Source organism: Stenella coeruleoalba, assembly GCF_951394435.1.
Source record: "Stenella coeruleoalba genome assembly, chromosome: 10".
In the NCBI taxonomy this organism is placed as follows: domain Eukaryota; kingdom Metazoa; phylum Chordata; class Mammalia; order Artiodactyla; family Delphinidae; genus Stenella; species Stenella coeruleoalba.
Window position 1 is genome coordinate 5,278,170 of NC_137156.1, and position 22,929 is coordinate 5,301,098.

The 22,929-nt window shown below is 44.3% G+C and overlaps 1 protein-coding gene across 3 annotated transcripts in view; it reads left to right on the forward strand.

Annotated features, from left to right (window-relative positions):
* Nucleotides 1–22,929, forward strand: part of DSP (desmoplakin) — a 69,742-nt gene that overhangs the window by 36,391 nt on the left and 10,422 nt on the right. For all 3 annotated transcript variants that reach the window (XM_079935486.1, XM_079935485.1, XM_079935487.1), the window contains exons 2-19: nt 3,287–3,386; nt 4,739–4,887; nt 5,592–5,766; nt 8,759–8,887; nt 10,654–10,704; nt 11,603–11,764; nt 12,281–12,385; nt 14,246–14,341; nt 14,670–14,795; nt 15,337–15,489; nt 16,669–16,823; nt 17,624–17,750; nt 18,527–18,728; nt 18,982–19,208; nt 19,877–20,043; nt 20,740–20,878; nt 21,391–21,584; nt 22,652–22,814. In XM_079935486.1, the coding sequence (XP_079791612.1) occupies nt 3,300–3,386; nt 4,739–4,887; nt 5,592–5,766; nt 8,759–8,887; nt 10,654–10,704; nt 11,603–11,764; nt 12,281–12,385; nt 14,246–14,341; nt 14,670–14,795; nt 15,337–15,489; nt 16,669–16,823; nt 17,624–17,750; nt 18,527–18,728; nt 18,982–19,208; nt 19,877–20,043; nt 20,740–20,878; nt 21,391–21,584; nt 22,652–22,814 (2,607 nt within the window). In that variant the 5' untranslated portion in view covers nt 3,287–3,299. The remainder of the gene's footprint in view (nt 1–3,286; nt 3,387–4,738; nt 4,888–5,591; nt 5,767–8,758; nt 8,888–10,653; nt 10,705–11,602; nt 11,765–12,280; nt 12,386–14,245; nt 14,342–14,669; nt 14,796–15,336; nt 15,490–16,668; nt 16,824–17,623; nt 17,751–18,526; nt 18,729–18,981; nt 19,209–19,876; nt 20,044–20,739; nt 20,879–21,390; nt 21,585–22,651; nt 22,815–22,929) is intronic.

Genomic DNA, 22,929 nt, shown 5'->3' on the forward strand with positions numbered 1-22,929 from the left:
TGCTGAAGGGTCCAGCCCTGCACAGCATCTGAGTGAGTGTCTAGTGAGTCGAAATCCTCTCCACGGACACTTCCTTCTTGATTTAAGTACAGTCATTTCTGTGTGGATCCTTCACTGGGCGGGGACAAGCAAGCTGAAATGTGAAGGTGGATTCTCTTTTCTCATCAATAAACCTCAGGGGCCTGAGTTGTCCTTCCACCTGCTCGATTTGATGGTCTGTTTCCCAAGGATGTTCAGACGGAAGTGAGATGCTTACAGATGACAAACGGGACATGTAGATCTTACTTTAAGGACCAGACACAGTCTTGAAAAGTTGTGCCTAAGGAAATTTGGTTAATTAGATCATACTTTCCTACAGACAAATCACAATACCAAAGATTCTTCATTACATTGTTCTAACACTTTAGCTTTTCTTTCTTTTTACTTTTAGAAAGATTAGATTTTTGTGTAGACGGTTGTTCATCTATTCCTAAAATGCCGAGGCAAACACATAGGGTTTTAGTGGCTATCAAGGGCATGTATGGTGAACATAGGCCTGTTGGTGAAGCATGAATAATTCTTTCCAGTATCATTAACAGCATATGAAGTTACCGTTGTGGTGTTTTTTTGTTTTTGTTTTTTTTTACCTTTTTGTTTTTTAAGTGCAAGTCCACCAATATTTTAAGCCAGCGTTTAATTGCCTCACCTCTTTTTCCTTAGTTCATTTCTAAGTGTCATGTAACTAACTACTCTAGTAGTTGGGTAAAAAGAGCCGAAGAGTTTCATATTTTGTTGGCAAATGAATTTAGTGTCATAAATTCATTTTTGAAAGACTTGTGTATACACTTTGGAACTTTCATTCACAAGTGAGTTTGGCCTCTCTGCTTCTTTTTTATTTTTTGTACATTTTTATCCTGGAATAATTTTAGGATTATAGCAAAGCTGCAGAGATAGAGGGAGTTCTCCTACACCTCACCCAGTTTCCCCGTCTCCCTCTGTCTTAGCACTCACTGTGTTAGTTTTTACAGTAGCACACGTTATTAAATCATTTCAGAAACTCTTGACTTTCCACTGTGCTAAGAGAGAGCCCTTTCCTTTGTATGCAAGGGACTGGCATTCTCTGTGGGAATCACCCTCTGAACCCAACTGCTGACCAGAATTACTAAATGTTTCAGAAGAAAGGGCCTCTCATGCCCCTTCATTAAAGAAAACAAATCTAATTACACAGGACCTCCCTAATTACTTACCCATCCTAGACTTCTCAGTGATGTTTCTGTATTTCTCCCTTTGTCTCTCTTTTTTCTTTTTTTCCCTTTGTCTCTTGAATTTCTTTCCTCCCTGTTATAATGGGTGCATTTTGGAAAGTGTTCTAAGTCAAGTGGAATTTTGCACAAGTTTTGACAACGGATGGAGTCCTGTTAACATCTCAGCAATCCGAGAAGTGTGCCAGGTTTCCTGTCTGATTCTGAGTGGCAGGCAGAGAAGGGCAGCATTCATGCGGGGGGCGGGGGTTGTGTGTGCGGTGCCCTGGTGTTGATGGGTGGGCAGTGCCAGGGCCTGCCTGGAGGAGCTGCGGCCTCACCTGGCACTGGTTCCCAGGAGAGCTGGTTTCTCACCCACATACTTTCAGCCAGGGCTGGCTTGCAGGGAAGCCTGGCCGGCAGAGAGAGAAAGCGCCTGTCCGATGTGAAATGAGGCGGAATCAAGGGGCGGTGGGAGCAGTTTCCCACATTCTTGTGACTTTACCCTATCTCTGCCTAGTACAGCCTGTGCTTTTCAAACGTTTTTTTTAAACAGTGAAATTCTTTCTTCATTATTTATTTATTTAAAAAATTTATTTATTAATTTATTTATTTTTGGCTGCTTTGGGTCTTCGTTGCTGCGCGTGGGCTTTCTCTAGTTGCGGAGCACGGGCTCGGTAGTTGCGGCTCGCGGGCTCTAGAGCACAGGCTCGGTAGTTGTGGTGCACGGGTTTAGTTGCTCCGCCGCATGTGGGATCTTCCTGGACCAGGGCTCGAAGGCCCCCAGGACCCGTGTCTTCTACATTGGCAGGCGGATTCTTAACCACTGCGCCACCAGGGAAGTCCGGAAATTCTTTCTTTAAAACGCACACAGACACCCTTCCCGACACAGACACACATAAAAGAAAGTTCAGTATTGAACAGGCGTCTGTTTTATCTGAAAGCTCAAGCCGGCCTGGCTGGTAGCTCAGAAGCCCTGGAGGAACTCAGCTTTCTTGTAGGACATTCATAAGACCTTTCCTGAACGTTAATAATTTAATGTGCTTTAAATCTCTCTTAAACTAAGCCGTAGCGGGCTGTGCTGTAGCATAATGTATCCTGGCAAATTAAAAAGTAAGACTTGTTTTATGATAGATTACTCTTTCTACTTGTATCTGGAGCAAACTGAATTTCTGTAATCTCTTTCTTTAAAATGTAGAATATCTACAACATTCTTCTTAAATACCACGGTCGTTTTAAGGTTTCTGCTACCTGTCTTCCAGAATAGCGCTACATTTGACATACACATGTGGGTGAGCATCATTGTACAGGATAATATTCTGGGGTCATCCTGAAAGGAAAAGTGGCTTCTTTTTGCATTAAAGATATTTAAATTTCCCATCACTTTCTTTACCCCATCCTTCCTTTACCATTATCAGCTTTTTCTGGTTGCAGAAAATATTTTTGCAGAATAAGCTTTTCTTTCGTCTCCTACAATGGTCCTCAGCCAGACTGGTCAATGAAACCCTGCAGCTCTGGGTCTGATGCCACCTTTCCCAGGACTGGTGATGGCATTGATGTGGGATGAAGGGAGAGGGGTGACAGAGAAGATGCTGGAAATGTGTTTTCACAACTCAAAAGGATATTTCTGGATTAGATTTTATACCAGGAAAAAAAAAAAAAAAAAAAAAAAAACTTGGTGTGAAGGTTAGTACAATTTGAAAAAGTTCTGTAGATTAGAAAATAGTATTCCATCATTTTTAAATGTCTTGCTTTTGGTAATTGTACTGTGGTTATATAATGGAATGGCTTTGTTCTTAGGAAATACATGCCGGAATATTTTGGGATAAAGAAGCGTGATTGTTCTCAAATGGCTCAGAAAAATGTATATATACTATACATAGATATACACACATACAGGGGGGAGGGGAACAAAGAGACATGGCCAATGTGAACAATTGGGCAGTCTGGGTGAAGGGCCTACTGAAGTGTTTTTGTCTTGTTTTTGCAGCTGTTTTGAAAGTTTAAAATGAGTTCAAAATTGAAAAAAAATTTTCATATTTTCTTTCTTTGTGTTTGCTCATCAGTCAAACCGGAACGATGTCCAGGCAGAACCAGAACACCATCCAGGAGCTTCTGCAGAACTGCTCGGATTGTTTGATGCGGGCCGAGCTGATCGTGCAGCCGGTAAGCTTTCTTTTTCTCCTAAAGTACTGTCCACACCTGGTTTTGTACCTGGTTTTGCTCCTGGTTAACTTAGACTCAGAGCCCTGACCTGTGCATTCTCTCCCCGCCCTCCTAGTGTTTAGAGATGCTTTTTCTCAAAACAGACGAGAGCGGGATGTCTGTCTTCCTAACTTACTTGCAATGTTGGCTTAACAATGGGAACCAGTTTTCACATAGTTTTTTTCCCAACAAATATTTACACTACGGATTAACACCCTTTTGGAATTGCAACAACCTGTTGTCATTTCTCTGATTTTGTAATGCTTTCTTTTCCTAGAGGTGCAACCTGACATGTTTATGTCACTGGATTGTCATGGGTTGTGATGTACACCATCAATTGAATGTCTTTTTTCAGGAAAATTTACCATCTTGTGAGAACACTTCTACATGAGAAACATTACAAAATATGGATAAATAAGCAACTGAAAATTGAGGGGAAATGGTAACATTCGTGAAAGCTCACAGTATTTCTTGATGTTACAGAGATAACTTAGGATCTTATTGAAACAGGCTTAGAAGGCACGAGACCCATGATATTTTCCGAGTATCCGTCACCCAGCTCCCCACAAAGGTGGCCATCTCACTAAGTATCACCCATCATCAAAACCAGGAAATTGATTGGCTCAATACAATTAACTAGACAGCTTTCTTTTTAAGAACCAAAAAGTTATCTCCCACAAGTTGCAGGAAGAGCTCAGTTTGTGTGTAAAAAAGACCTCATCTGGGGGCTTCCCTGGTGGCGCAGAGGTGGAGGGTCTGCCTGCCGATGCGGGGGACGTGGGTTCGTGCCCCAATCCGGGAGGATCCCACATGCCGCAGAGCGGCTGGGCCCGTGAGCCATGGCCGCTGGGCCTGCGCTTCCAGGGCCTGCGCTTCCAGAGCCTGTGCTCCGCAGCGGGAGAGGCCACAGAGGTGAGAGGCCTGCGTACCAGAAAAAAAAAAAAAAGACCTCATCTGGTACAGTGTTCTTATCACAGTGAAATTACAGTTAGATGAGTGTCCTGTGAAAATAAGAAAGATAGGCATTTAACACTGAAGTAAGAGAAAGGTCAGCACTCTGTGAATATGCTTTTAAAGGGGTCTGAAAATTTAAAATATAGGCTACAAATTTTGCTTCAAGAATCTCCCTAATTTACCTCCCTATTTCAAACTAATAAGACAACTTTCAGTTAGAGACTTTTTGCACTTCCGTGGAACGGGGCAGGGGACTTATAATATTTAAGTTTATAGCGGAAGCTTTTGCTTCTAGTAATACGCGTGAAGCTTTTCTCTCCAGTATTATGTGTTTCCTTCATGTGACTTCTTTCTTGTAGGAACTGAAGTACGGAGATGGGATACAGCTGGCGCAGAGCAGAGAACTGGACGAGTGTTTTGCCCAGGCCAACGATCAGATGGAAATTACCGATAGCTTGATTAGAGAGATGCGGCAGATGGGCCAGCCCTGTGACGTTTATCAGAAAAGGTATTGCCCACAGAGCGAGCGTGGTGCCCGCAGGCCTCGTGGAGTTGCACTCAATCCCCTGACCCAGGTCTTCCCTGAAGAAAGCACAGATATTCCCCAGAAAGGGCTCCCTTGCTTGGTATTAGAGCTTAATGTGTCTCTAATACAAATTGACTAAACCCACTACCTTCATCTGTCGTGGAATCACAAAGCTGCCATGCGAAGAACTAAACAGACCTGCCCAAGAGGGCGTGCTTCTTTTGAAGAGTTGAGTTTGCTCTGAGACGTTCACTGTGCTTCCGCTTAGGGGGCAGCAAAGACCTTTGGCACAGCAATTGACTTTGAAGAGTCTAAAATTAAGTCCAGCTCAGTTTAATGCATACAGAAATGAGACTCACAGAGTTGAAAATGCCATTTAAAGCAGAGGTGTGTAGTCTGATTTTGAGATCACACTACCCAGGGCGCATGGTCCTAGGAAATTCCCAGGGTGGAACTTGTGAGAAGGTACAGGATGCTGCCGGGTTGGGCAAAGGCAGTTACACTTGCTGTGGTGCTTCAGGCTTGGAGCGTCAGAATATTTAAGGCTTTGCATGTGATGAAGAAAAAAAAAATCTATGAGTAAGACATTTGTGATCTCTATACTGACACTGAGGGGGCCGTTTGGCCAGGACATGTTTCATGGGCTGTTTTCCGGCAGTGGTGTGATTGTTTTCCTTTCCTTTCAGACTGCTGCAGCTCCAGGAGCAAATGCGAGCCCTTTACAAAGCCATCAGTGTCCCTCGAGGGCGAAGGGCCAGCTCCAAGGGAGGTGGAGGGTACACCTGCCAGAGTGGCTCCGGGTGGGATGAAGTCACCAAGCGCCTCACCAGCGAATGTCTGGGGTGGATGCGGCAGCAGAGGGTAAGCAGCTTCCGGTGGGAGGAGGTTGGTTCTCAGAGATCCTGGCCAGGTGTGCAGACCTGGCGGGATGGGGGTCGGGACGTCAGCTGGCAGCAACCACGTGCTGTTTTCGGCATTTCCTCATATTCTTTTACTTTGAAATAAGTGAAAATTCAGGGATTTTTTTCTTCCCCTTGTGGCTTAGGGAACCAGCCTCATTGCTTTATAGTCGTACTTTATCACGTAGGTAATATTTAACACGTATCACTGAATTGCTAGATGGTGAAAATCTAGTTCTCACCGTTCACAGCTGGAAGATCTGTTATGGGAGTTCATGCGCCAAAAAACTTCATTGCAGAGCTCTTCAGGTGTTACTGAGAGGTGCTTAAGAGAAAAAAAGCGAACATTGTGGAGGTTCATTTAAAATATTAACAAATTGGAGGAGCTGGACACGCAGGAAAACTGGACCTTCTGGTTTGGTCTCGTTGGTTGCCTAACCTTATTATATTTTTGAAGTGTCAGCTGTCTTGTGCAATCATGACATCACTTCTGTGGGAGAGAAGTGAAATACTGGCACCAGAGGTGCTGAGCCTTTCCCTAGAACCGGAGTTTCTACAAAGGATGTTTCAGTGCTAATTATTGGTTTGTTGTTTTATGTAGTAATTATGTGCTGTAATGAATGTAGATGGGAATTTTGTAATGAAAACGCGATCCTGATGAGCTGTCCTTCTCGTGAGGAGGTGGGCGTGTTAGAATGATCCGTTGTGCAGAGATGCGGTTGTCGTTGTTGGAGAGAGTGGTTTCATTGTTGTTGGACCAATTTAGCAGCGCTTCTGAAGTTTCTCAGCCACTTAAAGATTTTTGTAGGTGTTCTTTGGCACGTGTGAAGGCTTCTGCGACTAAACATGCATGTGTGCATTCGTTCATTCAGTTAACCTTTTCTCCCACGTATTATAAAGACTTCATAGCACTTACAAGAAGGTGGGGTTTGTAGAGGAGGAGAGTCAGTTGTCATCCCAGAAACCTAAATACAAACCTATTTGCATGTTTCCCAAGTCCCTTCTAATCTTTGAACACACATTTCTGGAACATTTACTATGTTTTGGCAGCATGCCAGAAAATGAGGTTCAAAGCTTATGTCCCATAGCCCTGAAAAGGAATATTATCGAAGAAAACAAGATACATACAGCCAAATGCTAACTTTTTCTGCATGAGCTGTGCTAAAGCCCTGCTCAGATGGGAGTGGGGGAGGGCTGGCACTCCCGTCCCTGCAGAATGGAGCCAGCAGAGAAGGCTGGGCCAGGCTCATGGGGCTTGGACTGCATGGGGAGGGTCAGTGACCAGTGACAGACGTTAGGTGAAACAGCCTTTGAACCAGATTACTTATGAAATGGCAAATTCCCTCATTTCTTCTTAGTCACTCTGACGGTTCTAGAACATGACAGCTCATAATTTGTCATTTTCTGTATTCATGTTGGGTGTAGCCTTGTAAGAATCTTTTGTAGCTCAGCATTTTAAAATTTTGGAAAACGGCATTAGCACGTGGACTCAGTTTTCTGTCATGGCAGGTGGTGGGGAGAGGGGGTGGGGTGCACCCCTCTTACAGATGCAACTGATGAGCCGCTGCTTTTCAGATCAGGTAGCCCCCAGGGTTTCAAAGGGATTAAAAGCCGTTTTATCACTTGCTGCTTGTTTGCTCTGGCGTTCCTCTTATCCCTTCTTCTCCTAAGCATAGCCTGCATTCTTCCTCTCACTCCCAGGGGACTGAGCTGTAGGGCCAGCTGATAAGGGAGAGGTGTCCCCAGAGGCACAGTCCGTACGCAGTCACACAGCTCCTGGGCCAGGGTTGTGTTTCCCTGATTTGTGTTTCTGCTGATGGATGGGGCAGATACTGTACACCTGGCTGGTAATGAGAGGTGGGATCGGGAGCCTGGTCATCTCATTAATTTCCCAGTGTACTCGCTTGTTTCTGCTTTAAAGTCGAAGTGAGCCACGGGAGAGAAAGGTCAGAGTCCTGGGTAACTTACGGTTGTCTGGTGGCTGCCCTTTCTGAAGGCTCGCCAAGTACATGAGAACATGGATGTGGCTTAGAACAATGTGTGTAATGTTCTTGCTGCAATACCAGTCTGCAATGTTTGCCCTCAGCATGTCCGAGAGATGACACAGGTGATTTGGAAATTTACATGAGCTCACGCAAAAGGAAGACAATAGACTCGCCACAGTACGAATCTTGTGAAATAATATGTTTGATTCTTACTGTGTGGCATTCTTAAATTGAAGTAGTGGAGACTCAAATTAGAAAGTTAGATTTCATTTTTATAAAGCTAACATAAATCCACCATCTTCATATTGCCAACATTCATTGAAATGAAGGCATTGGGTATATATTGTAACTTCTCTTTGAAATGGGTCATAGGGAGTTTTGCATCCCGAAAGGCAATGCTAAATTCTGGATTTAAAGAGTCAAAAATCACATTGCTCAACACAATTTAAAGAAATAAACAATGAAAACTTCTCTTGGGTCAACTGTTTAGCTTGGGAAGTAGTACCTGACTGAGCTTAATGAACCATTATTAACGCACATTTAAAAATAACTGAATATTGAAACGTCTATCAGCATCTTATAACATTGTATCATACGTAGGCGCGCACCCACAGCTGTATATACACACAGGCCACCTGCATGTGCACAGGTAGATTTTTTTTCTTTAGAGGACGCGATCTAGGTTTTAAGGATCTCATTTTGGAATCATCTCTCCTCAGCCCATCTTGAGCTAGGGACACATAAGTTGAGGGGACCTCCAACGTATTACTGTGTTGGGCAGCCCTCCCTAGCTTTTTGGGAATTCCAAGCCTTTACAATTTTTTTTCATTTCAAAAATATTGACTGTTTACAGCTTCAGTTGTATCTCAGTGGAAGCTCTGTATGTCCCTGTGTATGTACCCGACCCCTGATGATGCTGTAGGTGAGGGGGGTCAGACATTGAAGGGCCCGCTCTCTTTCCCTTGGCAGGCGGAGATGGACATGATAACCTGGGGCGTGGACCTGGCCTCAGTGGAACAGCACATCAGCAGCCACAGGACCATCCACAACGCCATCGGGGACTACCGCTGGCAGCTGGACAAGATTAAAGCCGACCTGGTACTTCGGAACATTTCATTGTAGAGTCTTCTGGGAGTGTACTGAAGGATGCTGTAGTTAGTTGATCCCAGGCAGTTTGGGCTGAAACATGAGTCTGGGATTTCTTCCCCAACAGACTGGAACCTTTTTTTTTAATCTTGGCATTTTTTTTTTAATTGAAGTATAGTTGATTTACAGTGTTGTCTTAGTTTCAGGTGTACAGCAAAATGATTCAGTTATACATACATAGATATCTGTTCTTTTTCAGATTCTTTTCCCTTATAGGTTACAAAATATTCAGCATAGTTCCCTGTGCTATACAGTAGGTCCTTGTTGGTTATCTATTTTATATCTAGTAATGTGTATCTGTTAATCCCAAACTGCTCATTTATCCTTCCCTAGAAATTTTTAAAAATCCCATTTCATAAATGGGGATGTGGAATCAGAAAGACCGACTAGGGATCGCGCTAACCCTCCAGGACTAAACACACACACACACTCGTTTATGCCACTGGTAAATGCATGTTCTGAGGGCTGGTAGTTCTCTTCTGCACAAAGCAGACCGTCTCTTCAAATAGAGAAAATGCGATAATCCTCTAGTTTTATTTTGGCGAATCCTTGGTGCAGTCCTTGGTGAAGCCTTTCCTATGTGGTAATTAAACTGTATTTCTAATAAGGAAATCGTGTCTCATCCTGACATTTTTCCTTTGCTGAAAGGACTGACTTGAAGCTGGGTCCAAGATTACAGCCTAAAATATTCATCTGATTTTAAGTACCTGGCCACCCGATCTCTACACTTTAAATCACTGACTTTTTAAGAATTGAAGTATAGTTGATTTACAATGTTGGGTTAATTTCTGCTGTACAGCAAAGTGACTCAGTTACACACACATATATATATATACATTCTTCTCCATATTCTTTTCCATTACGGTTTATCACAAGATGTTGAATATAGTTCCCTGTGCTCTATAGTAGGACCTTGTTTATCCATGCTGTATATACTAGTTTGCATCTGCTAATCCCAAACTCCCCCTCCAGCCCTCTCCCACCCCTCTCCCTCTTGGCAACCACAAATCTGTTCTCTATGTCTGTGGGTCTGTTTCAGTTTCGTTGATAAGTTCATTTGTACCATTTAAATCACTGACTTTTGGGGCTTCCCTGGTGGCGCAGTGGTTGAGAGTCCGCCTGCCGATGCAGGGGACGCGGGTTCGTGCCCCGGTCTGGGAGGATCCCGCATGCCACAGAGCGGCTGGGCCCGTGAGCCATGGCCACTGAGCCTGCGCGTCTGGAGCCTGTGCTCCGCAACGGGAGAGGCCGCAGCAGTGAGGGGGCCCGCGTATAGCAAAAAAAAAAAAAAAAAAAGTAAATCACTGACTTTTGTACGTGGCCCGGAGATGCCCATCCCCACTTTTTCCACCTTTTTTTTTTTTTGCCTACTTTTGTCTACCTGAGTATCTGATCAGATCTCTCCCTCTTTTCTCTAAGATCTGAGGAGTCCTAAATGATATTTTCAAACTTTTAAAAGTTTGTTTAACAGTGATTCTTTAAGCGACAGTGATGAGCCCTTTCCTTTTAGAGATGCCACCACCAGGCCAGTGAGGTTTGCCTCCAGATCAACTGAGAAAGGTCCCTGTGGGTGAAAGATTTCATAGAGCAAATTCTTCTTTCCACCAGGGAATCTGAAGTTAGTACGTATTTGACAGAAGGAGATTTAGAAGGGCTGTTCTCTCTATATAAACCCTCAAGGGGAATTAAATAATTACTCACTGTTGGTCTTCTTCTAGCGTGAAAAATCTGCAATCTACCAGTTGGAGGAGGAGTATGAAAACCTGCTGGTAAGACGACTTATTTCTGAAGGCTCTGTGTTCAGTGCAATTCGGTTGTATAAATGTGGACCTGGGGATAAAGCACCTGCTTGGCGTTATCCCTAAGGACCCAGGAAGTGCCTTGGAAGTATACCAAGGGGCTTATAGATGCTGATTTTATTTCTACTGCTGTGTTCCCTTTAGAAGGAAATTTGAAAAGAATTTTTTTCTGAAGACAGTACTTAGTTTTTGCAAGTTTAAGTGTCACATAATTAGCACTTGTTAAGTACTTGCAGTTAAAGCCATAAAGCTTTTCCACTTGTGAACTGTAGCCTTTTTAGGAAGTATAAGCAAAAGTAAGACTTGTTTTCCTTAGAGAGAGGTTTATCAGACCATCATCACCATTTTATGACAAACTGAATCAATTACTTGACTCATAAGGAGAGATATGTCCATTCTTCTGCCTATTTGTGTCACCCTGTCTTCCCTTTTCCAGTATTTCCTTGTTGGCAGTGATACTATTTAAATAACATGGCCAGTGGTGACACAACTATTTTCCAAGGTGATGGCCCCTTGACTTTTGGGGATGTGGGAGAGGGCAGAAAAAGCTTGATTTATCTTTTTTAATAATCTGTTTTCTCTATATAATCTAAAACTAATTATTGAAGCCAAACACCAGTGTCTGAATCAAGACCCTTCTGGATTAGGCTATTTCTTTGAATCTAAAATTGACCCCTTACTCATCCTAAGTTTGGGTGGGTCCTTTCCACCTACCAGCTGATCAGTGAATGCAAAAGATGAACATTTGACCGATTCCTGGGATTTTTGTTGGTAAAAGGGATCAGCGAGGGTTTATCTGTGAAATCTGCAGGGAGCATCATTCATTTGCATATTGTTGTCCTAACGCTGCTTTGACCTTCCTGTGCAGAAAATATCCTTTGAGAGGATGGACCACCTGCGACAGCTGCAGAACATCATTCAGGCCACGTCCCAAGAGATCATGTGGATCAATGATTGTGAAGAGGAGGAACTGCTGTACGACTGGAGCGACAGGAACACCGACATCGCTCAGAAGCAGGAGGCCTTCTCTGTAAGCCCCGGGGGTCGTGCGGTGCTGGTGAAAGCACTTGTGATCGTCTAATCGGCCACCTGTGGTGCAGCCTCAGTGGGGTGGTCGTGAAAAACCATTCCTTTCTGAAGGCTTTTCCGTGACCTAAGAGAGGCAGTGCAGGGCTTAGCATCTCAGAGGACAGCAGACGGGGTGAGGTTGGTTCGGTCAGACATCCTCGAGTGTGTGTACCGCAGAGTGTGGTGGCTTAGAACCGAGAATTAGAAAATCTCACTATGTGTTGTAGCTCTGTCCCTTCACCTGGGTGAATTCAGACAAGCCGTGTCACCAGTCCGGCCTCAGCTGCTTACTGGATGATCTCAGACATCCTTTCTGGTCTTAAAAATGCTAAGATTCTTGAGGAACACGTAATGCAGTTCTTTGACATTGTTCATTTCCAAAATGCAGTTTTGTGTTTGACTTCCTTTAACAATGGCGGGAGGGATGGAAGGCTGCCGGTGACTTGTTCTACAGGACTTGTTTTTCTTTTATTCGCAGATACGCATGAGTCAGCTGGAAGTTAAGGAAAAAGAACTCAATAAGCTTAAACAAGAAAGTGACCAACTTGTCCTCAGTCAGCATCCAGCTTCAGACAAAATCGAGGTGGGCTTCGTGAGATTTATATTCTTATCAGGGGAAAATAGGGGGCCCTTTTCAAACAATAAGACTGTACAGATGAGTGGTTCTGACCCAGCACAAAGCCGTGACAAGTTGATTTTATCAATACCCTAGACCGGGGGTTGGCAAGCTTTTTCTGGAAAGGACCAAATAATAAATATTTTAGACTGGCAGGCCATTTGGTCTCTGTTGAAATTAAGTCTGCCATTGTAGTGTGAAAGCAGCCACAGCAACATGTAGATGAACGGTTGTGGCCGTGCGCCAGTGAAACTTTATTTATAAATGAAGGTGGTGGCCCGGATGTGGCCCTTGGGCTGTAGTTTGCTGACCTCTGCCCTAGACTGCCATCTCTGGGCTGTGCTCAAGGCTGACATTAGCTGGTAGCACTGGTATGACCATTTTGATTGTTTAAAAAAATCCAGATATTTCCCTATCAGTTGGTAAGCATCACTGCCTTCGTCCCCCACAGGCCCTCTTCATGGCAGGTACCTTTGTAACTGAAAGTAGGGGCGGTCCAGCTATTTGCTGCTCAAAAGCTAACAAAGGGGCTTCCCTGGTGGCGCAGTGGTTGAGAGTCTGCCTGCCGATGCAGGGGACATGGGTTCGTGCCCCGGTCCGGGAAGATCCCACATGCCACAGAGCGGCTGGGCCCGTGAGCCATGGCCGCTGAGCCTGCGCGTCCAGAGCCTGTGCTCTACAACGGGAGAGGCCACAACAGTGAGAGGCCTGCGTACCGCAAAAAAAAAAAAAAAAGCTAAGAAAGAGGCAAGGTTGGTGGAAAGGAAAGTGTCCTTTATTTTGGATGCCGGCAACCTGTCCAAAGGCCACCTCCCCCCACTTGACAATCAGGGGCCAAGAGCTTTTATCGATGCGGGTAGGGGGCTACCTGTCGAAACAGCACAGTCAGCTCTGACAGTCATCTTAAAATTTGTCATGCCGTGGTCTGATCAGTGTCATCTTGATTGTTTTAAGTGCAGTTAGTCTTTAGTTCCAGGATCGGTTTGTCCCCATTTCTTTGAGGCCAGTTCTTAGAACTGTGGCAGCTTATGTCATGGCTACAGTCTGGTCATCATGTAGTTCACTCCTTCCACCTGGTGTGGGTTTCAGTCTCTATTAGACAGCTCACAGGATATTGTTCAGAATATTATCTATAGCCCTTGAGGAGGAACTAAAGGTCCTTGACTAAGCTTAATGAACAAACTATTGTTATTTAGTCTTGTTGGACTGTTCCTTTGTTTCTGCATTTTCTCACTTCTCTGATTAAACTTATTCTTTGGCTAAAGTTTTTTCACAGACAGAAGGCAGGTTGAGGACATGGGGGGCAAGGACCATTGTGTCCTGCTCTGTTTCACCTTGGACCTCCGCATGATCTAGCAGCGGTACAGGAACAGGGCTTGATGCCCCAGTGCTATCCCTGTTCTGACTGGTCTGTTTTGATTGGTCAGTAGCCATGCCATTTGGATGAATATTTTGACTAATACTCCTAATTATATCCATGTGTTAAAGCTGTTTTTTGGGGTTTTTTCTGGTTTTTTGGCCACCCAGCTTGCAGGATCTTGGTTCCCCGACCAGGGATTGAACCCGGGGCCACGGCAGTGAAAGTGCTGAGTCCTAACCACTGGACCACCAGGGAATTCCCAAAATTGGTTTTAAAATTTAATTTCTACCATACCAAGAGTGCCCTGTTGGGAAATTCCGGTTTCAAGTTTTAGAAAGAAGTTTGCTTGATTTGGAATTAGATAAAAAATGCTTCAGGGTTTTCATTCAGGCTCACCTATCTATGAAATAACGGATGCCTCTCTATGGCCGAACGGTGGAGAGACAGCTGCTGTTTTCTTGTTTCAGGCATATATGGATACTCTCCAGACACAGTGGAGCTGGATTCTTCAGATCACCAAATGCATTGATGTTCATCTCAAAGAAAATGCTGCCTACTTTCAGGTTTTTATACCTAGTAATCATTTAATTGTCTTTTGGGTCTTCACAGCTTCTCTTCCAAATATGTTTGAAAAAGCACTGAAAACAATCTTCACACTATGGCGTGAAAACTATTTATTGGTTTTTAGTTTAGAGGAGCACAGATTGGTCACCAATCATTCAAGTAGCCTCTTGCTCTCAGATAAGTTAATATACTTTCTGCTCAAATTCTTTCCTTTAACCACCTATCAGATAGACTCGTAGGGAAGATAATCCTTGAAGTTGAAATAGTAGGTGATGCTGCGTATTGAGTTGCTTTTAATTGACACGGGGTCACCCGCATCCTTAACAGTTTTTTGAAGAGGCCCAGTCGACGGAAGCCTACCTGAAGGGCCTTCAAGACTCCGTCAGGAAGAAGTACCTGTGTGACAAGAACATGCCCCTGCAGCGTCTGCTGGAGCAGATCAAGATGCTAGAGGTACTGTCTCAGACCCAGGCCCTTACCCGGGAATAAAACAAATGCGCCCACCGACTCAATTCAGATTATCTGCGTTTGTATTGCTCTATAGAGCCACGAGCGCCCAAAGCCCAGGCAAGCGTTGTCTTCATTTTCAGTGGTTTTTCTCAAAATCCATTTCTTTGCACGATCAGCTGCTGTGGCACGTTACTTCTGCTTCAGTAGTTATGGGTGCTCAGAACAAAACCGGAGAGAGCACTGATGACTTAACATGACAATCCCTTCGGAAAAGCGTACTTCACATGTTGTCGGCATAGCCTTTTTGCAAAGTGATGTTCTTTCCCGCCCACCTAATTCATGGCTGTGTTGCCTCTGTAGCGGCTTCTTTTGAAAGGTACCTGTGGTCCCTGCAGACAGATGAATGGGTGGTTTTTTGCAGCTAATGCAGCTACAGCGGTATCTAATTTGTAATGTCATGGTAGCTATAGTAATGCCCTTTGAAGGTCTTATCTCACTCTCAGAGATTATCTGTGTTCGAGTATGATTTTATTTGCAATTGCAGCAAGAATGGGAGAAAATCCTTGAGAACAAGCGCCAGGTGCAGAACTTGGTAAACAAGTCCAAGAGGATTGTGCAGCTGAAACCTCGGAACCCGGACTACAAAAGCAATAAACCCATTATTGTCAGGGCTCTCTGTGACTACAAACAGGACCAGGTGTGTACTCGGCTAGTCAGAATGCTGCCCAAGTTTTCCCTTTCTTTACGGATGCATTTTTGTCCAGGGCAGAATTTAATGTAGGTTTCAGTGAGCACCCTAGTAAATGTCTTTCTTTTGTATACAAAGTGGCAAGCTGTTGAAAAAATGCAGTGATTTTTGTTCTGAGTTGTATGATAGTTGCAAATAAGTAGGACAATAGTTATTTTTAAACTATTCTAATTCTGTTTTAAGGCTTAAGCCTTCTTTTCTTCCAATATGCAATTAGCATCTGTGATCCCTCTTTAAATTTCTGAAATATAAAAAAAAAAGAGACACGTGGCCATTATGCTGCATGTAAAGGGAATGTCATTGCGGATTTTATGCATTAAATGAGCGACATCAGTTCTGTAGGCTCAGTGGTAAATACAAACATTTATATAGAAAGATGACTTGGTTTTAGTCATTATCTATGTAATTCCCTCTATTTTCTTATAAAAATTATGGAGGACTTAAGAAATAAAAATGTGATGAGTTGGTGAGATGGACATTATAAAACAATGGAGTTTATTCTACCATGCAGAAATGGTTTTAGAACTTGGGTGGAGAGACGTAAGAAATCTAAAGGGAGATTGAGATACCTCCATGTCGAACTTGTTACATTTTAGTAGTTAAGATAGTTGGCATATTTTAAATACCCATTTTAAGAAGCTATATAGAGTTAATTTAGAAAAGAAGCTATTTAGATGCTGGAGTTAATTTAGGAAGTTATTTTTCTGGGGACCTGATACCAAAATTTTTTTGTTTTTATTTAACAATTTTAAGAGCAAATGAATGAGACAAGTGACTCCCACGCACTGAACTCTACGATATAAAACACAAACTCACAAAAGTAGAAAAGCCAGGGGGTGAGTTTTTGCTTTCCAGGAGGATGGCTCACTTCACCGGGGGACTCCCCTGGCTGTCCCCTGGAAAGTCACTCTACCTAATTCCCTTCAGACACACCTTGTAGGCTCACCTGTCTTATTTAAAGCATCAGTCATGTTGGGTTGTGTCCAGATCAGCTTCAATTGAGGCAAAAAATACTAAGAGCAAAGCTGAAACAGCACATCATCACTGCTGCTGCTTCTGTTCTTGAGCAAAAAGATAAAAACGTGGGCTCGTGGATAAAGCCAAAACACAGTGCTGCTTGCCTTGCAGAAAATCGTCCACAAAGGGGACGAGTGTATCCTGAAGGACAATAACGAACGGAGCAAGTGGCACGTGACTGGCCCGGGCGGCGTGGACATGCTCGTGCCCTCCGTGGGCCTCATCATTCCTCCACCCAACACCCTGGCCGTGGACCTCTCAAGCAAGTACGTCTTGAACTTCCTTCTGGCCGTGACATGAACGCGGGTGGGGAGAAATAGGGCAGAGGCTGATACGAGACATACTGCTTCTTACTGCTGTCACCTCCCCCCAGAGGGGGACCCGGTGAAGGTCCCTTTGCCTTGTCTTGAGGTTTTCTGTTGCAGATACTGTGGTTATCTTGGGAAGATGAAAAGAATGTCTGACAGCAAAGGAGCTCATTCTGGCCATGCACTTTAAAGACGGTGTTTTGAAATTCTTCTGCCTTTTAAACCATCAGTAGTTTGGCCTGTAGCCACAAATACAAAATGCACTTGGCATCAATATTTGGCCATCAGTAGGTGGCACATTCATTTGACAGATTGTCTAGGGCACATTCTTCCAAACCTTTTATGATGGAAGTCTTCAGCCCGCTCAGGGTGGGGTGAGGGAACCCCGTGAGCCCGTGTCCAAGCTCCAGCAGGCGTCTGTGACCCGAGACCCATTTCTCACTGTTGCCTGCACGGCGCCAGACCTCCGTCAATTAAAAAGTTGTTGACAAACAACCCAACAACCACAAATTGTACTGCCTGTTTTGACCGAAATGATTCCAATGTATCGAAACCCATGTCGGTCATGGAGAATGTACTTTTGGGTATTAGTCTAAATCCATTGAAATGTTGAATGTTTTGCAAATGCTCCATTCACCCATTGCTCTGTTAGTTCTCCTTTGAGTTTTCTGTGCCCTTGGGGGAGCGTGGCCAGGTTTCCCGTTTGGGGTGAACTTGGAGAGCCGGGCTAGCGTGCTTTTTCCCTCTGCACCTCCTAGGATCGAGCAGTACTACGAAGCCATCCTGGCCCTGTGGAACCAGCTCTACATCAACATGAAGAGCCTGGTGTCCTGGCACTACTGCATGATCGACATCGAGAAGATCAAGACCATGACCATCGCCAAGGTACGTCCTCAGGACCACCCGCTGCCTGGAGGGGCCCCCCAGCTGCTCCCTGACGTGCGGTTTCTACCAGGCGAACCTAGCTGTGCAGCTGATGCTTTTGTGTGTCAACACGAGAGCCGGCTGAGCCTTCCTTAGAGGTTCTAGTCCGTCCAACACAGGATGGGAGGGATTCACACCCGGCCGGTTAAGAGACAAACAGAAGTACTAATTCAAGTTACCGGACAAGCCAGAAGTCCCTGTGGGAAAGGCATGAGGTCCTGTGGTACTCAGGGTCCCACTCTCCTTAGATGTAATGGAAAGTGAGGGCATAGGTATTGACTGGATAGCACAGAAGTAAAAGGTGGGCGTTGAATTCTTGGAAGCATTAGTTACCCTAGATCAGTGGTTTTCAGGTAGTGGCCCAAGAATCCAGGTGAGGGAGTCCTTTGGGATGACAGGGACAGCAGGGAGGAGAGGGGCAGGGAATGGGTAAGTTGGGGGCTTCCCTTTACCCCTTTAACTCTTTTCAGTCAGAGCAGCTTTGCTGTGATCTGCTTGACATTTGGGGCTTCTGAGTCCTATTTCCTTTGAGGAAGAAAATTCCATAGGAAGAAGAAAATTGACAACCCACTGCTCTGGTTCTTAGGCGCGAGCTCTAAATCATCAAAGACCTTTTCTGCCTTAATGGGTCTTTGAGGGGCGTTGCCTCCAGCGCCACCAGAGTCGTGCATTTCCCAGGAAGCTTTCTTGGCCACGCTCTGGGGCCAAGAAACACTCCCCGCCTGGTTTATTTCCAGCTGAAAACGATGCGGCAGGAAGATTACCTGAAGACAATATCTGACCTTGAGTTACGCTACCAAGACTTCATCAGAGACAGCCAAGGCTCAGAGATGTTTGGAGATGATGACAAGAGGAAAATACAGACCCAGTTCACGGATGCCCAGAAACACTACCAGACCCTGGTCATACAGCTCCCCGGCTACCCGCAGCAACAGACAGGTTGGTTTAGAGCCAGTCCTTCTTTGTAGCCACCATACATGCCGTTTTCAAAAGAAAGTACGTAGTTTGCCAAAAGCTAGTTGCAGAATCACTCCTTTGAAAGATCGTATATCAAAAGTCATTGAGATGCTAGGTTTTCAGAACCAAATCAAAGGAAGTAGCGACACTTTCATGCAGCATGGATGTTTTCTTGAGGCCTTGCGCCCTTCTAGCCAAGAAGTCTCTGATTTTTGTGGTCCTAACATTTTTACAGTAACCACAACTGAAATCACTCATCTTGGTTCCTGCCAAGCTGTCAACCATAATAAAGTAACTGAAACCAACAGAGAAAATGACAAGCAGGAAATGTGCTTGCTGATGGAGCTCCAGAAGATTCGCAGGCAGATGGAGCTCTGTGAGAGCAAAATGACCCTTAAAAACATCCTTCTGGCAGATCAACGGTCTTCGCACCACATCACAGTGAAGATAAGCGAGCTAAAGGTAGGTATCCATTAATGTTTTGCTTGATTCTAGGTGTATTTATATTTAACTGTGAAGTAGTAAAAAAAAAGACCTCCTGGTTTAAATATTTATAGGCAAGAAACCTTCATTTTCAAGAAAAGAGGCTTCTGGCACAATTTCCTTTTTTCTTTCCCATGTTGCCGAATCTGTGGAAAGATACCAGGCTGGGGATTCAACCACCTTTGCTGTTAGTTTGTGGGCCACTCAGTCCGGCTGCAGTGTTTTTCCTTTTCTGCAATGTAGTGCTTTGTAGATTTCGAAAGTTTTCACAAACATTCATTTGGCTTCTGCCTGAAACAACCTATGATGTGGGCTAGACAGGTAGAATGATCTTACTTGTAGACAGTAGGGGGTGGGGTAAGAGCTGCAAGGCATCGGCCGAGCTGGGACTGCAGCCCAGGTGTTTCAGTGTCAAGCTCAGTGATCTCTTCCGCTCAGCCAGGCCCGGGCACTGCGCTGGAATCTACGAGGTATATATTCTAAGGAAGAGGGTCACATTTACCCAGTGCTGGTAAGGCCTCCCTGATGAAGGACATGAAAGGTCAACTCTCACTTGAGTCGTTCACATTTCGTGGGCCTTTTGAGGACATGAATGACGGTGAGAAGCATACAGCTAAATCAGAAGCGCTTCCCTTCTTTTCGGACAGGGCTTACAGAATGATTCTCAAGCAATTGCTCAAGTTCTCAACCAGCTGAAGGACATGCTGGCTAACTTCAGAGGTTCGGAAAAATATTGCTATTTGCAGAATGAGGTATTCGGATTGTTTCAGAAACTGGAAAATATCAATGGTGTCACAGACGGCTACTTAAATAGGTAAATGCGACTGACACTGACCTCAGATATTTGGCTTTTCTCAAGCTTCGTTTTCTGAGACTTCATTTGCTTTATGTGCTGGTTGCTGGAGCTCTTGCCTTATGGGTTCTCTTTTCATTGGAGCCTCACTCACATTCTTCTGTGCTTTTGAGAGAGGGTCCTCCAGCCTAGGGTGCCAATCCCACTGTTCTGAACTCCACTGTCTCTTCCAGCCAAGGCATCCTCTAAAGGCCAGAACTTAGAATTCTTCCATTGATGCAAGATGGTGTTCTGAGTCATGAAAGAGGGAAAAAATGAGGGCTTCCCTGGTGGCGCAGTGGTTGAGAGTCCGCCTGCCGATGCAGGGGACGCGGGTTCGTGCCCCGGTCCGGGAGGATCCCGCGTGCTGTGGAGCGGCTGGGCCCGTGAGCCGTGGCCGCTGGGCCTGTGCGTCCGGAGCCTGTGCTCTGCAATGGGAGAGGCCACAACAGTGAGAGGCCCGCGTACCGCAAAAAAAAAAAAAAAAAAAAAAAAAAGAAAGAAAAAAAAAAAAAGAGGGAAAAAATGTATTGCTCCGTAACTTATAAAATAAGCAGGGTAAATTTTTATCTGCTTTCATATTGTTCCCTTTTACGAAGAGTGGCGAGAGCCCGAGAGAGTTTCCAAGTCTAATTATGTCGCCGGCAATTTTATTTTTGCCTCTTTGGCACTCGACAGCTTGTGCGTGGTGAGAGCACTCCTGCAGGCCATCCTTCAGACGGAAGACATGCTGAAGGTTTACGAAGCCAAGCTTACTGAAGAGGAGACTGTTTGCCTAGATCTGGATAAAGTGGAAGCTTACCGCTGCGGACTGAAGGTAAGGAGAAGGGTTGAACAGCGAGCGGCCCGGCTTATGGGAAAGCATACAGGACTACTCAGTCCCCGGTGGTAGAGCCTCACTAAGTCTTCATGGGTTTGGAGGATTACTGGATTTCGTTGGCCACACGTGGTTGACATCAGCCGTTATCTCTAGAGCACTGTTGTCCAGAGCGTGTTGGCAGGACCTACGTGAGAAAGTCCGTTTGTGGTGAGATTAGTCTGGGGAACGCGAGTTAACCACAGTTAAGCTGGTACTGTAGTACTTCTCAGAACCTTTAATAGGTTAATAGATTTTATAATTTTTCAGGAACGGAATGGAGTGTGATATGTAGCATTTCTCAAACTAATTTACACATCGAATCCTTTTTTTTTTTTTTTTAACCGAGTTGGCACAAGGAACTAGGTCACTGGCACAAATATAGGAGAATCAATCAGTAGATATATTTTCCTTGTGGTGTAGCATCAAGCGGGAATGCGGTTAATTTGTACTTTTTTTTCCTCCTGTGACAGAAAATTAAAAACGACTTGAACTTGAAGCAGTCCTTGTTGGCCACCATGAAGACAGAACTGCAGAAAGCCCAGCAGATCTACTGCCAGACTTCACAGCAGTATCCAATGTACGACCTGGACCTGGGCAAGTTCAGTGAAAAAGTCACACAGCTGACAGATCGCTGGCAAAGAATCGATAAACAGATAGACTACAGGTGTGCCAACCTCCTTCCATACTTTCTTTCATACTTTCTTACATTTGGTTGTTCCCAAGATAATGTCACTTGAAGTCATCACTGTAAAAAACAGTGGTTTTGTTTTGTGTGTAAGTTCAGCATCCTGGGAGCTCTCTTCACGCACTGGCTGTGGGCAGCTTTGTTGACAACAGGAAGAGAGTACATCCAGTGGCTGAGCTTGAACCAACCTGTGTCAGAGGCCCTTCAGGTTCTTAGGGAAATAATGGAAGCCATTGATCAAGTTCTTTTGTGCCCTGTAAACTCCTATTATGACTGTTGGAAGGAGGAGCTCCTTTGAGGGAGTATTTTCCAAAAGTTTGTGAAAATTAAATCTTACACAAAAGAAATGCCTTACTGCAAATGAGGGTTTAAAAACATCTCCTGAATCTTGCTTATCGTTTATTTTACGAGCAGTGCTTCTTAAAAACATCTCTATTGATATATAATTCACATGCCGTATAACCCACCCACCAAAAGTGTCCAAGTCACTGGTTTTTAGTATATTCAGAATGTGTAACCATCCCCACAATCTAAGTTAGAACATTTTCATCACCCTAAAAAAAAACCCCATATCCACTGGCAGTCCCTCCCCATTTCCTCCCAACCCTCCAGCCCCAAACCGCCACCATTCTACTTGCTGTCTCTATAGATTTGCGAATTATTCTGGACATTTCCTATGAATAGAAAGATACAATATGTGAATGTTTTTTTTTCACTGAACATAATGTTTTCCAGGTTTATCCATGGTGTAGCACGTGTCAGTACTTCATTTCTTTTCATGACTGTATAATATTCCATTGTATGACTGTACCACATTGTGTTTATTCTTTCATCAACTGATGGACATTTGGGCTGCTCCCAGTTTTTGGCTACCGTGAAAAGTGTTGCTACAAACATTCATGTATAATTTTTTGTGTGGATGTACGTTTTCAGTTCTCTTGAGTATGTGCCAGGTGGAATTGCCGGGTCATGGGGTAACTCTGTGTTAAATACTTTTGCAGAGCAATAGCGATATTTAATAATTTTATTATCTCTGTTTGCCCCAGATTATGGAACCTGGAGAAACAAATCAAGCAACTGAGGAATTACCGTGATAACTATCAGACTTTCTGCAAATGGCTCTGTGATGCCAAACGCTGCCAGGATAACTTAGAATCCATGAAGTTTGGAGATTCCAGCATGGTCATGCGATTTTTGAATGAGCAGAAGGTATAAGGCAATTTGTCATTGCATAGATGTCACTGGGTGTAACCTGTGTTTTCCTCTGGTTTTCGTACCAGTACTTAGGTTTAAAATGATAAATTTTTTAAAAACTTTATTGAAG